At 40.5% G+C, this 17966-nt stretch overlaps 1 protein-coding gene across 6 annotated transcripts in view; it reads right to left on the reverse strand.

The window, feature by feature from the left end:
- LOC149197301 (tryptophan--tRNA ligase, chloroplastic/mitochondrial-like) overlaps nucleotides 1-17966 on the reverse strand; it is a 381325-nt gene that overhangs the window by 65496 nt on the left and 297863 nt on the right. For all 6 annotated transcript variants that reach the window (XM_089405817.1, XM_089405816.1, XM_089405814.1 and 3 more), the window contains one exon: nucleotides 3194-3240. In XM_089405817.1, coding sequence (XP_089261943.1) covers nucleotides 3194-3240 — 47 coding nt within the window. The remainder of the gene's footprint in view (nucleotides 1-3193; nucleotides 3241-17966) is intronic.

Here is a 17966-nt window from a genome sequence, read left to right on the forward strand (position 1 = left end):
TATTGCTCCGCTCGGCTGATGTCTTTTAGTCCTCCTGTGATCTGCAATCACGCTCTGATACCATGTTGAAGTTTCTAAGTTTACTTAGTTAGAAACCCTCCATGCACTTTATCTGATTTATTCCTACCTACTTGTTATTTTCCTTAACAAGTTATTTACAATGTAAATACTGAAAATAAACACTAGTGCATGCTCAACATATTACAGATCAACAACTAAAAGAAACAAGAACAAACACACCACATGACACCATTATTTTTGGACTAATGTCCTTGGAAAAACCCAATGTGGGAAAACCGATGCAGCTATTTGAGGGTTTTCTTATTAAGCAATATCAGAGTACAATCTGGGTGTCGAAATTGGCCTACCCAACAGAGAATTTCCTTATCAGTAATACCTCTTGGTTTCTGACAAATCTACTGGCTGAAACCATGGATAATCCTTTCGGTAGCTACTCAGCACCAATCTGCCCCAGAAACCCCAGTGTCTGCCCAATCTGGACTACATCAGCCTCTCCTAGCCCAGTGCTGGCCCTGCGTCAGCCCCACGAGGCCCTGTGTCAGCTCTTTGAGCCTCTGCGTCAGCTACGCTGGCCCCTCTAGTACTCTGCGCAACACTTAGCTGCCTCTGCGTGGCCTTGCGTGAGCACTGGTTGCTCTTGCATCTCTCTCACTGGCTGCTCTACTACTACCCTGACACTATCTCTGCCTCTTTGTCTCTCTGTACTCAATGCCCCTTAGCTGCTCTCCCGATCATTGATTTTATCTCTCTTAGCAAACCTTGCTCTAGAGAATAGAATGACTGATCACTCTCTGGTGTATTCTTCAAGTGACCCTCAAGCCTCCTCTTATACTTTTCCTGTTGACATCTCAACGACCGAGATTAAGTCCCTAATCAATGACTAAGATTAGATCTGGCTTGATCCATGTCTTTTGGACCACTCTAACATAGATTCATATTAATACACATTAATATTTTATTTTCCCAGCCTCCCAGTGACCTTTGCACAATTTTCATTAGTAGTGCCCAAAGCTTGCATTCCGGCCTGAAATGTGCTCTGCGCAGTTTCAGAGCCTTGCCCTCTCTCCCGGTCACCTGCACCTAAAAGCGAAAGATAATGCATCATGGTAGACTAAGAGATTTTTGGATTTGATGTCGTCTCGTCATGAGCGAGTGCAGATACAGGTACATGGATGAGACATGGCGCGACGATGAACGAGATGAACAAGGAGTTCATGCTAGGACACTTGTTCACGAACATACGAGCACATGGAGCATGCCAAGTACAAGCGAAGGAGAGACATACACGTGCAACATCAAGCGAACACCAAGACCATCGAAGACTCCGCACACCTTGTCATGCGAAGGTGAAGCTATGATACACCAAGGGCACATCCATCACTCGACAACAATGTAGCTCGACATGGACACCATCACCAGCATGTACATACCAGCTCTGTCGTGTCAAGTCATGTCATGAGTCATCTCGGCCACATCACTACTGTGGGCCATACAGTTGTAATCAATGTAATGTAACGTGGAAGTCCAAGAGACCCACATGTAAAGTTGAAGAGTCATGTAAGTCAAACAATCATGAAGGAAGTCGAATAGTCACAAGAGTCAGTTTCACCCTTGGCTATATATACCCCTCATTTGTACATGTAAAAGACTTTTCACCTTGGCTCCTCCCACATAGCCTTGAGAGTCTGTAATCTTTTCTTTGAGGAACGAGCAGTGGCTCTAACGCCCCACTATCGGGGTTAGTGATGTAATGGTGTACGGATGTGTCTTGGAACTTTTGCTTAATTCAGAAGCCTGTTAACAGGCCAACACGTTTTCACACATGTATTGTATTCGTTTGTAAGACTATTCTTTGGACGTTTGTAATGCATGTTGCTTTAACCTGTATTAAGACAATTGAACTATTTCGGTTGTTTTAGTGCATATGTTGTTGGAAATGTGTTGTATCAGTTGCTAACGTTGTCTCGCCCATGTGGGCTATCCCGCCGGACACTTGACAAATTCATTCTTGTAAACTTGTTATAACGCCTGCCGCACTCATGTGGACTATTCCGCTGGGTGTTGTGTGTGCTATCTGTTCACTTTGTGTTTCTGACTACCGCATCCGTGTGGACTACTCTGTTGGAAACTGTGTGGGTGTTGCTGTGTTGTGTGTCTCTAGCAGAGTTGGGACTATTCCCTCTCAACCTAAGACTCACTTCCACCCTCTCCCTCTACAGTGAAAGAAATTTGACACAAGTAGCACTAAGCACTCACCAAGCACACGAACCTCGCTGTTCGAAGACAAAGCAAATCATTCTCACGTGCTAACAAGCAAGAGCTAAGGCATATCTTTAAGATAATGACAATCGGGCCATCGTACCGGATGGGACTCCTACACCAAACGGTGTGAGGTCTAGTTGGAACTTCATACCGGGGAAATCGCCTAAATGTTGGCGGGTCTAGCACCGTCAACAACTTCCTTTCTCTTCAGCCGCAATTGTCACTCTCTCTCGTGTCTTTCTCCTCTCCTTAGCCTTTCTTTTATAATTTCTCGTTGCGCTAAATATCCAACCCTAATCTCCAAAGTGATGGATAGCGAGGATTAAATCCTAACCCATTTGAGATCAACAATTAATATTAAAACAAATTACTAAAGTAAATAATTTATTTTTCCTTAGTTTCTTTAGCTCAATAGCCAACAAAATTAATTATGTGCTTTTACTAGTTAGACTTCGGCTAAATTACAAAAGCAACTTAATAAATTAAGAATGTTAATGAGACATTGAATGACTCTTACATGCTTGACACCTAGCCAATGCAGAATTACCTGTCCATTGCTACAATCATGAACATTACTGTTATTATTGTTAGATGTAATTTTGAGTCCATCAAACAATGATGGTCATTAATGGACATTAATATAATTTATTTCCTTCTTTCTTTCTTTCTAACTCAAAAGTACAGGAAAAAAAGCATTTTTATCATGTAAATTCTTTAATTGAGGAGAACAACCCATTTCTCACTGAAAAGCTCTTATCTTCATATTGAATTTTCTCTGATGCATTACGTGCAATACATTCTAGGAGAGAGATTTTAATTCAGTGACTGTTGCACTAGCCCATACAAAACAAAAAGCTGGATTACACCTATAAATAGCAAAATAACTGAGGTACATGACAGAGAAACAAACCCGGTGAAAGAATCTGTTTTGCAACGCTTGAATTTGTTGGCTATTATCTGCACAAGTACTATAAAAAAATGAACAAAAAAATCACCTACCATAAGAATCATTTCTCATTCATAAACTACTGGCTGGTATAAACAAAAGAAATAATGGCAATTAAGATAAATAGGAACGACTTTTTAATGCCTTCCATTGCATATCGTGATTTTCATCAAGGATGGATGCAATCCAACTCACTCATTGTGAGTATTGAATCTGTTTACATGGATCAACGCAAGGAAAATTTTGACAAGCTATTATTTTATTAAAAGTACTAAAACAGACCACCAAATTTTCTAAACAAAGAACCAATGAATGCAGTGAACACTGAAGGAAAAGCTTTGAACCAAAGTTTATTTTTATGGTTCAAGCTGAAAGTTCTGTTATGTTTAACAAAGATATAAAATTTGCAAAAGTCTTCAGAGGACAAATTGTAACACGAGAACCAAAACGATTTCGTTAACATACATAGTAGACTGGAAATCACATTGGTTACAAATTCATGGAACTATCAAAGGTTTTCCATATAAAACAGATTAGGATTAAATCCTTTCATTTCATCCAAAAAGCACATAGTGACACTCTAAAGTGTTGATCCTTTCTTTCATCAGATTTTCATTTGGATTTAACTCTCATAGAATGGACCGTTGTTGGACTTTCAATTGAAATCAGTTCCTGATAAAAACAAGGGATGTTGAACTCTCAATTGAAAATGGTGACCAAAAGGGACGGACATCTGATTCTAATTTGCACTAGACTAGAGCAAACCCAATAATTTCAATAAATAAAACAACCTCGAAATGTTTCCCAAGTTACATCATTCAAAATGATAAAAGAAATATTTAACTTATTATCTTCAACAACACTAATCTTCATCATAACCCAAAAACACGACCAAAAGAAGTAAATCTCATATTTTAGAACGAACTTCATGGCTGAGTTAGTGAATGGATATGGCAAATGGACCCTTCTTTCTCACAGCCTTTAATCATCTGATGTCCACACATATTTAAGTCTATTATCTTTCTTTCGGTTAGTTACCATACTAGACACCAATATTGAAAAAATCAGAGATGGGGATAAATCAACAAGTGTCCAAAAATTGGAAAAATCGTAAAAGTCAAGAGAAAATTGAAAAAACTGGCAAAACTCCGCAAAATTTAAAAAGTACAAAAATATCAATTTTTTCCAATTTCGAAAAACTGCTGATTTTTATGATTTAATCATGTTTTTTACAATTTAATCCCGAGTTTGCAAAAACCCCCGTGATTTTCTCATTCAACTCGTGACAAAATCACGAGTTTTTGAAATTTGAAAAACTCTCGAAAAAATTGGCAAGTTGAAAAACTCGCAATTTGCCAATTTTATGGGGATGTGATCGAGAGGTTGGCAACATAGGTAGACACCTATTCACTTTTGTTGCCTTTAAAGATAATCACGACAACTAGAAATTTTTTAATGCTGTCATAAACATATTTACAATACCTAGGACTCATTCAACTACATGCGTTGATTTGTGGTAGCATCGGATGTGCTCTAACCATGAAAATTGGTGGAGAGGCTAAGGCACATAAGATCTCCAAGACCCAGAAATCGTTTTGAGAAATTCCATCCGGATGAGGAGTTATTAAAATAATTAATATTTTTAATGGGCTCCTAAGTCTAAACTTGGGAAAATAAAAATTAATGGGTATTAATAAAGATAAGGATGAGAAGCTTTTAAGAGACGAGGATCAAGTCTGTTTTAATCTTAGCCGTTGATTAGAGACTTAATCTCGGTCGTTGATTCATCAACAGGAAAAATATAAGAGAAGATTTGAGGGTCATTTGGAGACACACCAACAGATACTCAGTATCCCAAGGAAAATCAATTTTCAGAGAGAGTGAAATCGATTTCAGAGGGAGAGTTGCAGGGTGGAGGAAGAGGGGGTGATTAGCAGCAGTTAGGGAGCTCAGAAGAGGTGATGCAGGGACTCTGAGAGACAACGCAGAGGGAGACGCAGAATATAGAGACGCAGTGGATGACGCAGAGAAGGACAGAGTAGCACAGAGCCACGCAAAATGACGCAGGGCTGACGCAGTAGGGAAAGAAGTCCTCCAGGGTGTCAGAAAGTTTCGGAGAAAAGTCTTAGGTGTTTTCTCTCAGTGTCTATGAATTTTTTTTTGCAGAGAAGGACAAAGCAACACAGATCCACACAAAATGACGCAGGGCTGACGCAGTAGGGAAAGGAAGTCCTCCAGGGTGTTAGAAAGTTTCGGAGAAAAGTCTCAGGTGTTTTCTCTCAGTGTCTATGAATTTTTTATTTTTTATTTTTTTTTTTATTTTTATTTTTTTTTCCCTGTAAAAGCGATTGTTGCTGAAGATTAATAAAACCCTCCTCTGCTACACCGGTTTTCCCGCATTGGGTTTTTCCGGGGGACAATTGTCCAAAAATAACTGTGTTGATGTGTTTGATTCTTGTGCATATATTTGTTTCTGTATAATGGTGTGATATCTGCAGTAGAATTTATTTTAATATTTACTGAAGGGATTTCATAAATAACTTATTGAGAAATAAGTAGGTAAAATAAATCAGTTGCTACAGTAATAGAATTTCTGTTTAGAAATTTTCACATGGTATCAGAGCAAAGATTCAGAGACAAGAAGGGAAAATCAATTATGGGTCAAGGGCATGATGCAGAGGCATCCACGTCAGGAGACTCGTGCAGATTTTCAAAAGAATGCACAAGAGATAGAAATTTCGATTTCTCTATGCTGGCTTCCAGATTGGAAGAAGAAGTTGCTTGTGTAGCAAGCTCTGCATCATCAGGGGTATGGTATATAGACAGTGGAGCCTCTTGGCATATGACAGGAATCCGAGAATGTTTCTCAGATTATCAGGAGGAAAGAATGAATTTTCAGATCACCATGGGGAATAAGGCAAAGTGTACTCCAGTAGGGAAGGGTACTATAGTTTTTCAAACAAAAACAGGAGAGCGGTTCCGAGCTACCAATGTGTTGCATGTGCCAGGACTGGGGATGAACTTACTTTTTGTATCTCAACTTCAAAGCAAGGGCTATGACGTTTTCTTCATTAAGGAGAAAGTATATGTCAAACACCCGAGTTGGAAAAAGAAGATACCGATCGGAATCAGAAGTAACAGGTTGTACAAGTTACAACTAGAATCACCAATGACACTGATAGGCAGTAATGGAGACAAGGATTTGAATGAACTATGGCACAGAAGGATGGGACATTTGCACCATGGGGCCCTGAGAATTCTCAGGAAAACTGTAACAGAAGTTCCAGATCTTGGTACTGAACGAGATGATGTATGCAAAGGGTGTGCTTTGGACTAGTATGCGAAAGCAAAGTTTCCTAGAAGTAGCAATTGGGCCAAGAATGTATTAGAATTGATACACTCAAATATCTGCGGACCGATGTCCACTAAAGCTCTTAGTGGTGCCAAATACTTCGTCACTTTCATCGATGACCATTCCAGGAAGACTTAGATCTATTTTCTGAAAACCAAGGATGACGTTTTCTGTCGATTCAAAGAGTTCAAGGCTCTAGTGGAGAATCTGACAAGAAAGAAAATAAAAGTGTTGCGCTCAGACAATGGTGGAGAGTATGTCGACAAATAATTCACCGATATTTGTGCTAGGGAGGGCATCAAAAGAGAGTGGACAGCCCCCTACAATCCGGAGTAGAATGGAGTAGCAGAAAGGAAGAATGGGACTATTGTGGAAGCAGCTAGGGCAATGATGTATGATCAGGATATGCCAAGATTCCTATGGGTAGAAGCATGCAACACGATAGTCTATGTCCAGAATAGAACTCCTCATAGGGCATTGGGCAAGATTACTCCAGAACAGGTCTTCACCGGGAAGACACCTGAAGTTAGTCATTTCAGGATATTTGGGAGTTTAGCATATTGTCGTATACCCAAGGAGAAGAGGAAGAAGTTAGATCAAACTGCAGAGAAAGGATATCTTGTGGGATATAGCGAGAATGCTAAGGCATATAGAATCTATCTTCCAGGGAGCAGGAAGGTAGTAGTTCGGCGAGATGTGAAGTTCATGGAGGATAGGGCCTTCAGAAAATCTCGAGAAATGCCTTCCAAGGAGCAGTCAAAAGATGAGCCATTGGTCAAACCACTTCAACCAGCGGAAGCCAGTACCAGAAATTCTCCTTCAGAACAAGAGGAATCACAGGAAGAGGAAGAGCTAACAGATGTACCTACTACTAGAGGAAGAACGAGCCGGGAACTCCGACAGATTCTACGGGATGCAGAAGATTTCATTGGTGCACCCAGGAATAATAAAAGGGAGCGAAGACAGCCAGACAGATATCAGGCCTTAGTAGCTCAGGTTGGGGAACCTTCCAGTTTTCAGGAGGCCGCTCAGCATCAAGTTTAATTGGATGCGATGGTGGAGGAATACAACTCTATAATGGTGAATGATGTCTAGGAAGTAGTACCTAGGCCTCAAGGTAGATCAGTGGTAGGTTCGAGATGGATCTGCAAGATCAAATACACTGCAGAAAGCAGCATGGAAAAATACAAAGCCAGGTTTGTGGCTAAGGGGTATGCTCAGAAGGAAGGAATAGAATACGAAGAGACCTTCGCCCCAGTAGCCAGGTATACATCTATTAGAATCGTGATATCTCTTGCAGCTCAGATGGGGTGAGAGGTTCATCAAATGGATGTCAAGACAACATTCTTGAATGGGGTGATAGAAGAGGAAGCATACATTGAACAACCAAAAGGCTTTGAGACACATGAGAAGAAATCTCATGTATGCAGATTGAAGAAAGCCTTGTATGGGCTCAAACAGGCGCCTAGAGCATGGTATGGTCGAATTGATGGCTACTTGTAGAAGATGGGGTTCGTCAAGATTAATGCAGATCCAAAACTCTACTATCTGGTTGTAGAGAATGAGCCTCTAGTCCTAGTATATATGTGGATGATCTCTTCCTAACAGGATCATCCAAGCTCATCAAGGACTGCAAGAAGAATCTAGCCACAAAATTCGACATGAAGGATTTGGGACAGATGCATTATTTCATGAGGTTGGAAGTTTGGCAGCAAAAGGGTGAGATCTTCTTTGGACAAGGGAGATATGTTACAGAAATCCTGAAGAGATTCAGGATGCAGGACTGTAGGCCTATGGCTACTCCAATGATCATCAACTAGAAGAAAATTGATGCATTAGAAGACAAAGATGTTGATCCCACCTTATACAGGCAGCTCATAGGATCCCTAATGTATCTGGTCAATACCAAACTAGACATTTGTTACGTTGTCAACACCCTTAGTCAGTTCATGGTGGAACCTAAGAGGGCGCATTGGGCAACAACCAAACATGTTCTCAGATATATACAGGGAACAGTCGATTATGGACTATTGTAGACCAGAAGTAATGACATCAAACTGAATGGGTTTACTGATGCAGATTGGGCTGAAAGTTCGGTAGATCGGAAAAGTACCTCTGGGTACTGTTTCAACATTGGATCGGGGATGACCTCCTGGTGTAGTAGGTGTTAACGCTCGAATCTCCCTCAGGCTGAGGAAGGCAAAATCCAAGGCAACATCAAACCACTTAGCCTCGTAGCTAGCCCTACGGGGATAGGAGAGGGCTCTCTCCGGGTCTATCTCGGCAAAAGGTCTTCAAAGGGCTGAGATGACCAATAAAGAACACTGATTTTAGGCTAGTAAACTGATAGGGAAAGTTTGATTTTAAATTTTTAGGGTTTTGTTGGAAAACTGAGCACGACAATTTTGGGTGCGGGGATGAGACACAGTTTTTGCAGAGGTCTTTTTGGGGCAAGGTAGGATATTGTCTTGATGCCTTCGAAATAAGTGAATGGATAGATATGACCGGTGAGGAGTTAAGGAGAGCAAGAAACCATCGAGAGTTCTCCTTAAACAGATGAAAACATAGATATTAAGCAAACTTAAAGGCAGAGCATGGAAACCATGAATTCTACCTTAACACTTCATTTACTTAATTTGCAGAAGAGAAGAGTAAGAAAATGATACACATAACAAACTTACAAGTACATGAGAGAAACACACGATCAACACAAATCACCACAGGAATCCCAAATAGTGCTGCAAAACCCTGGTCCTTCCTTTGCCAAAATTGCAGAGATACAAAGAGTAATACAGTCTAAGCTTATGCCTCAAGAGTCCAACCTCTCCAACCTCTGAAAATGACTAAGAAAATACATAATATAGGCAAGTCAACCCATTCCCTTGCCTCTAGGAGTCGAGCTCATCATCCTAGGAGTTGTTTCAACCAATTCTAAACTGAGCACTACAATCTAGGCAGTCAAAACAACTTGCCTCTATAAGCTAGGAAACCAATTCATTAATTAAATGTTTGCTATTTTATGAATGAATCATCTAGAATAGGTAAATAAGTGTCAAGTCAACATAAAATTACATCAATTACATCAAGGAGGGTGAAAAATCCCATCACAAGTCAAAATTGGTCAAAGCTGGGCGAATTCCTGAGCTGAAGGTGCAAAACTGGCAAATTTCCCTGATGCGTAGCGCCCCAATTCTCAACACGTAGCGCGCCTTTGAGCCAACTTTTGAGGCACTTCCCGGTGTCCAAATTGGGTGCAGGATAGCTCGTTGGAAAGGTCTTTGAGTCTACTTTCCAACCCAACTGGAATTTTTCATTTTGGAGTTCATTTGCCCCTCCAAAATTGCAATCTCCCAAGATTGCTTCCTGTGTGTCCAAAAAGTGGCAGAAAGTCATTTTTTGCATATTTTTTGACCTTCTGAGGGCTCAAAACCTAATGAAATGTCTTGGCAATTGCTGAGCAAGTGTAATTTGTCATGACAAATCCAAAAATGCTGAGTTTTTGAGAAATCGACTTGCCCATCTTCAGGGTAGCGCGCGGCGCGCTATGCGTTGAGGGCAAAAACCTGTGTTTGGCACAAAAAATTCAAAATTGACCAAAATTGCTCCAAATTTTTTGAAATTTGAGCTGGGGGTGTCTCATCAAGTACCATGCTCCTTCAAAGAGGCTTCGGCCAAAATTTGGAGTGGATCGGGACTTTTTCTCCGTTTTAGTGCTTTGCTCAACCTTCTTGGATCTGGCGATTGTATTTTTGACATTTCTCTAAAACCATGACACCTGTGTAAAAAGTGAAGGAGGTTTTTCTTCTTTGGCATGTTGTGGACAAAAACCTCTCTCAGTTTTCCAAAATTCATCTTTGATTGCTCTGAAACATCTTTTGAGTGAAACTTATCCCGATGTGTGAAACAAGGAATTTTGTCGAAATGAAGCGAAATGAAGGGGATAAGAGGCTTCTAAATTCTTGGGGAAATTTTTGGAAGTAGGGAGGGATGTTAGGAAGCAGGGGAAAGTGGAATCGCGGAGATCGAGTGAGGGGAAGGGGTCCAAAAGGGCAAAACACAGGCCCAACCTAGAAAATTGCCAGGTTGTAGCAAAAAACTAGGGTTTGTGCGAAAATGAGGAATTTGGCGGATCTAAGGGATGGGAAGCATTTAATAAGGTACTTTAAGGATAGGGGAAGGTGTATGAACATCAGAATACAAGTTTTGCCGATGATTTGACCGTCCAAGAGAAATTACCTCCAAAACCCTAGGAGAGGGAAATGACCTTACCTAGGCGCAACTGAAGCATGAACAAGGTGTAAAATGACTCATTCGACACTGACATGATAATGACAACCCTATGAATGATGATAGACTCAGCAGAATGATGACATGGATTGGCATTTGGGCAATTTTGAAAAGAGTGAAAGCAAACCCTAGACCTAATGCCTAGTGACCAAATTTTGCTTGAAGACTTCACTGAAATGACAAAATTTGACCTTGACACTTCAAAATCACTTTGTAAGAGCACGTTTGATCACTGGAGGAAGGCTGGAAAGACTGACACTAACATTGGCTCCAATGGGGATGGTAGCTCCTTGGAGGTGCCAAGAACAACAGATCTTTGGGAGAGCAGACCAGCGCCTTCGTCCATTGGGCTATGGAGTCCATTATTTCGGCAAACGACACAAGACTTTGACTCATTTATTGAATGAAAACTTGACTGAAAACTGACTGAAACTTAACTCAAATCGATTCGATGGCAAACTGAAATAACTTGAAAAACTCACTCAACAGACCAAACACAAATGACTCATGACTGACTTAAAACAAGACTTTTCAAAGCTTATTGAAGGGCAGCAGTCCATCAAGATTTGAAATCATGATGACAACCACCTGTGTTTCTTACAAGACAATATATCATCAAACTATATCAAAATGCCAATGCAACCAATCAAGCAGATGCCTTCTTGATTGGTTCTCCTGATCAGATCTTCTGGTCAACAATGAATACTGGTAACTGGGCATCCAAAAATATAGTCGACCATATTCTCCTTCATCACTGAATACTACAATAATCACCTTCACTGTTGACTGCAACAGGGCTGCCATTGGATCTTGAAAAACATGAAGTTTTGCCACTGCCACCTCCTGCTGAAAGAACAAGGTATCCTTTGTTACAATTTCTGATCTGCCTTCATCATGTGCTTCGATAAAAGTATGCTCATGGGCTTCAAAAAACTCCGAACAAATGGATGAGCAGATCTCTTCTTGGAAAAACATTTCAGCACATGAAACATATGAAGAATCTGAAAGGTAATCCTGTATGCTCTGATCTTCTGTAGTCTGACAATATGGTAGGTCATTTTCAAATGATATGACAGCCGGATTATCATCTTTGCGAAGGAAAACATTATCTGTTTGCTGATCTACAAGACAGTCATCTTTTTCAACAGAGGAAGAAGTTTTCCCAACACTTTCCTGACTATGTGTGCACTGCAAATCTGCTGTAGCTTGGGCTGTAACAAGACCTTTCAAGAGCTGATCTATCTCCTCTTCAGACAAAGGAGACAATGCCTTTTGTTTTCTTCTGCTTAAACAATAATTATCTTCATATGACAGGGCACTCAGACTATCATTTATTACTGAGTTATTGAAAGGAGATTCATCACTTACTTGCACAAAGATCTCACCTTGCTGTTCATGAACGGACTGGATTGCTTCTTCATGAAGGTTGTGTTCTAATGATGGACTAACAGTATGAATTACTGTGTCTTCTACATTCCAAATGATTTCAACAGAACCTGGAGTAGCTGACTGGACATTATCACAATCTACAATCAGCATTGGACTTACTTGCATGTTGCTGTCTTCTGTGGGCAGATCTGAAATGTCATTCTCCCTTTCATCATTTTCAGCCATATTATCTTCAACCTGCTGATCTTGATTCTGCTGCAAAATGTCCTGATCATCTTGATGGGAATTCTCTAAGTTTTCTTTATGCTGCTGAAATGGATTCTCATACAGAAACTCCATGATCTCAACATCCATAAAATTATCATCTTCATAATATTTCTCAAGGCTTTCAATAAAAGTTGAAGCATGTTTGCAACAGTCATGAACTAAATTTAATGATGGATAAGATGCTTGATATCTTTCAATAAACAAGGCATGAAAATCCTTTAAACAGTAAATACAGGCCTGCGGCAAATTTTCATACCAGGATTGAGCTGCACCTTCCAGAGTGGCCAAGAATATCTTCATCAAGCAATCTTCAGGAAAATCCACTTTCAACTTGCGAATATGCATATGAAATCTAACTAGATGTAGAGCAGCATCCTTCTTACCATCATCTTTAAATGTAGGCAGATTCCTTGACCAATCTACCTTCGGAATTTTATTCGGAAAACCTGGAATGTGATCTCGGCTCATGGGAGCATATCTTCTTGCAATCCGATCCATCTTGAAAATCTCAAAGCTACTGATCTCTCTGCAGTGAAGTCACCATGAAGCATTGATCTCTCGTGTTTTCAGTGAAAGAGTCGCTAGTGAATGATTTCAGCCTTGTCAGTGTCTGATCGTTGTCCACCATCAACAATCAGATCTGAACTTGATACATGTACTGGGGTAATTAACAAGTTAGATGTCACGTTTACAAGCTAGACCGGAGATTGACTGAAGCAGCGTTTATCTACTTCCGCTAATGCAAAGCAAAAGCGTTTCGAAGGCTACCTGGCATAACTTCAGGCTCCGTCTGTAGCTTATAAAACAAATGACATCAACAAGCAAACCATTTGTTCTTCCCCAGTATGGTCGCCAATATGTTAGCGCTCGAATCTGCCTCAGGCTGAGGAAGGCAAAATCCAAGGCAACATCAAACCACTTAGCCTCGTAGCTAGCCCTACGGGGACAGGAGAGGGCTCTCTCCGGGTCTATCTCGGCAAAAGGTCTTCAAAGGGCTGAGATGACCAATAAAGAACACTGATTTTAGGCTAGTAAACTGATAGGAAAGTTTGATTTTAAATTTTTAGGGTTTTGTTGGAAAACTGAGCACGGCAATTTTGGGTGCGGGGATGAGACACAGTTTTTGCAGAGGTCTTTTTGGGGCAAGGTAGGAGATTGTCTTGATGCCTTTGAAATAAGTGAATGGATAGATATGACCGGTGAGGAGTTAAGGAGAGCAAGAAACCATCGAGAGTTCTCCTTAAACAGATGAAAACATAGATATTAAGCAAACTTAAAGGCAGAGCATGGAAACCATGAATTCTACCTTAACACTTCATTTACTTAATTTGCAGAAGAGAAGAGTAGGAAAATGATACACATAACAAACTTACAAGTACATGAGAGAAACACACCATCAACACAAATCACCACAGAAATCCCAAATAGTGCTGCAAAACCCTGGTCCTTCCTTTGCCAAAATTGCAGAGATACAAAGAGTAATACAGTCTAAGCTTATCCCTCAAGAGTCCAACCTCTCCAACCTCTGAAAATGACTAAGAAAATACATAATATAGGCAAGTCAACCCATTCCCTTGCCTCTAGGGGTCGAGCTCATCATCCTAGGAGCTGTTTCAACCAATTCTAAACTGAGCACTACAATTTAGGCAGTCAAAACAACTTGCCTCTATAAGCTAGGAAACCAATTCATTCATTAAATGTTTGCTATTTTATGAATGAATCATCTAGAATAGGTAAATAAGTGTCAAGTCAACATAAAATTACACCAATTACATCAAGGAGGGTGAAAAATCCCATCACAAGTCAAAATTGGTCAAAGCTGGGCGAATTCCTGAGCTGAAGGTGCAAAACTGGCAAATTTCCCTGATGCGTAGCGCCCCAATTCTCAACGCGTAGCGCACCTTTGAGCCAACTTTTGAGGCACTTCTCGGTGTCCAAATTGGGTGCAGGATAGCTCGTTGGAAAGGTCGTTGAGCCTAGTTTCCAACCCAACTGGAATTTTTCAATTTGGAGTTCATTTGCCCCTCCAAAATTGCAATCTCCCAAGACTGCTTCCTGTGTGTCCAAAAAGTGGCAGAAAGTCATTTTTTGCATGTTTTTTGACCTTCTGAGGGCTCAAAACCTGATGAAATGTCTTGGCAATTGTTGAGCAAGTGTAATTTGTCATGACAAATCCAAAAATGCTGAGTTTTTGAGAAATCGACTTGCCCATCTTCAGGGTAGCGCGCGGCGCGCTACGCGTTGAGGGCAAAAACCTGTGTTTGGCACAAAAAATTCAAAATTGACCAGAATTGCTCCAAATTTTTTGAAATTTGAGCTGGGGGTGTCTCATCAAGTACCATGCTCCTTCAAAGAGGCTTCGGCCAAAATTTGGAGTGGATCAGGACTTTTTCTCCGTTTTAGTGCTTTGCTCAACCTTCTTGGATCTAGTGATTGTATTTTTGACATTTCTCTAAAACCATGACACCTGTGTAAAAAGTGAAGGAGGTTTTTTTTCTTTGGCATGTTGTGGACAAAAACCTCTCTCAGTTTTCCAAAATTCATCTTTGATTGCTTTGAAACATCTTTTGAGTGAAACTTATCCCGATGTGTGAAACAAGGAATTTTGTCGAAATGAAGCGAAATGAAGGGGATAAGAGGCTTCTAAATTCTTGGGGAAATTTTTGGAAGTAGGGAGGGATGTTAGGAAGCAAGGGAAAGTGGAATCGCGGAGATCGAGTGAGGGGAAGGGGTCCAAAAGGGCAAAACACAGACCCAACCTAGAAAATTGCCAGGTTGTAGCAAGAAACTAGGGTTTGTGCGAAAATGAGGAATTTGGCGGATCTAAGGGATGGGAAGCATTTAATAAGGTACTTTAAGGATAGGGGAAGGTGTATGAACATCAAGATACAAGTTTTGCCGATGATTTGACCGTCCAAGAGAAATTACCTCCAAAACCCTAGGAGAGGGAAATGACCTTACCTAGGCGCAACTGAAGCATGAACAAGGTGTAAAATGACTCATTCGACACTGACATGATAATGACAACCCTATGAATGATGATAGACTCAGCAGAATGATGACATGGATTGGCATTTGGGCAATTTTGAAAAGAGTGAAAGCAAACCCTAGACCTAATGCCTAGTGACCAAATTTTGCTTGAAGACTTCACTGAAATGACAAAATTTGACCTTGACGCTTCAAAATCACTTTGTAAGAGCACGTTTGATCACTGGAGGAAGGCTGGAAAGACTGACATTAACAGTAGTAAACATAAATTCGTAGCTTTGAGCTCAGCTGAAGCAGAATATATGGCCGCTAGCACAACTTCGTGCGAAGCCATATGGCTTAGAAAATTGCTTGTGAACTTATTCAGAAGAAGGATGGAGGCAACTAAGATCATGTGTGATAATTAGAGTTGCATCAAGCTCTCTAAGAATTCAGTATTTCATGATCAGTCGAAGCACATTAATATTCGGCTGTCACTTTGTCAGAGACTGTGTCCAACGAGAAGCAGTACAGTTGAGCTACATTCCTGTAGGAGAACAAGTGGTGGACATACTCACCAAGGCCCTAGGAAGAACAAAGTTCGTTTATTTTAGGGAGAAGATGGGGATGGTAAAGAATCCATTTCAGTAGCAGAAATGGATAAGTATCAGGGGATGCAATGCAACAGTTAGCAATGGCAGTGCTATGGGCAGCATGGGCAACATGTTGAGAGGGAGCTGCAGTACAGATGTAGTAGTGGCAGTGGCAGAGCCATGGGCAACAATACAAGAGGCAGCAGTGCAGAGGATGATGGGCATCAGGCCAAGCATCAGTGCCAGCTACCGATGCTAGAGGATCAGTGTGATGTTCAGTGGTGTAGCATTACTAGAGCACATTCCTCGATAAGAGGGAGTGCTAATTTGTGGTAGTATTGGATGTGCTCTAGCCATGAAAATTGGTGGAGAGGCTAAGGCACATAAGATCTCCAAGACCCAGAAATCGTTTTGAGAAATTCCATCCGGATGAGGAGTTATTAAAATAATTAATATTTTTAATGGGCTCCTAAGTCTAAACTTAGGAAAATAAAAATATTAATGGGTATTAATAAAGATAAGGATGAGAAGCTTCTAAGAGACGAGGATCAAGTTTGTTTTAATCTTAGCCATTGATTAGAGACTTAATCTCGGCCGTTGATTCGTCAACAGGAAAAGTATAAGAGAAGACTTGAGGGTCATTTGGAGACACACCAGCAGATACTCAGTATCCTAAGGAAAATCGATTTTCAGAGAGAGTGAAATCGATTTCAGAGGGAGAGTTGCAGGGTGAAGGAAGAGGGGGTGATTAGCAGTAGTCAGGGAGCTCAGAAGAGGTGAAGCAGGGACTCCGAGAGACAGCGCAGAGGGAGACGCAGTGGATGACGCAGAGAAGGACAGAGCAACGTAGAGCCATGCAGAATGACGCAGTAGGGAAAGGAAGTCCTCTAGGGTGTCAAAAAGTCTCAAAGAAATGTCTCAAGTGTTTTCTCCCAGTGTCTGCAATTTTTTTTTGTAAAAGCGATTGTTGGTGAAGATCAATAAAACCCTCCTCTGCTGCACCGTTTTCCCGCATTGTGTTTTTCCGGGGACAATTGTCCAAAAATAACTGTGTTGATGTGTTTGATTCTTGTGCATATATTTGTTTCTGTATAATGGTGTGATATCTACAGTAGAATTTATTTCAATATTTACTGAAAGGATTTCATAAATAACTTATTGAGAAATAAGTAGGAAAAATAAATCAGTTGTTGCAGTAATAGAATTCATGTTTAGAAATTTTCACAACATGGTCATCTATTCACTAGTTGTGCCACTGCCAAAGTCTACAATCATCTTCAAAATATTCTTTCAAACCTAATATACCATATTTGATAGGCTCAACTAGCATGTCCCTTGCATCCTCCTGTCTCTTATTTTCAAGGTGCTAGTTCCCCTCTCACAAATTGATTGTTTTTAAGTGAAAGAAGTTAGAACACAAGGAATAGTAGAAGAACCCCAAAAACTAAGTAAATACTTTAAATAAAATACTCTACAAGGTAGTGACAACAGCGCTGGCAACAGTCCATATGGGTGTGCTGGAGAGATGTACAACAAAGCCGGGGGACGATATGGCTGCAGCAACTGGAGGAAGGGATTTTTTCAACCTTCTTCAACTTTGGCAGAGAAATTTCCTGGTTACATGTTTTGGCAAATTCCTACCTTATTGTCACCAAGACCACAATATTTTCATGCTGCTTGATTGCCTAATTTCTAGGTTTAGTATAGTACTTTGCTAAGTGCGTCCATTCATTATATGTTTAACACATCATGATTATTCCATGGCTCTTTGATAGTTGTTGTAAGACCAATTCATTTTTGACAACCAACCTTCTTAGTTTCTTTGTTTCAATTCTCAATCCATAGCAAATAGACCACGAATTACTGGCAACCTACCCGTGTC

This window comes from Pinus tabuliformis, chromosome 2_2 (assembly GCF_031772625.1).
Source record: "Pinus tabuliformis cultivar Carrire ecotype Pingquan chromosome 2_2, CPIR1, whole genome shotgun sequence".
NCBI lineage: Eukaryota > Viridiplantae > Streptophyta > Pinopsida > Pinales > Pinaceae > Pinus > Pinus tabuliformis.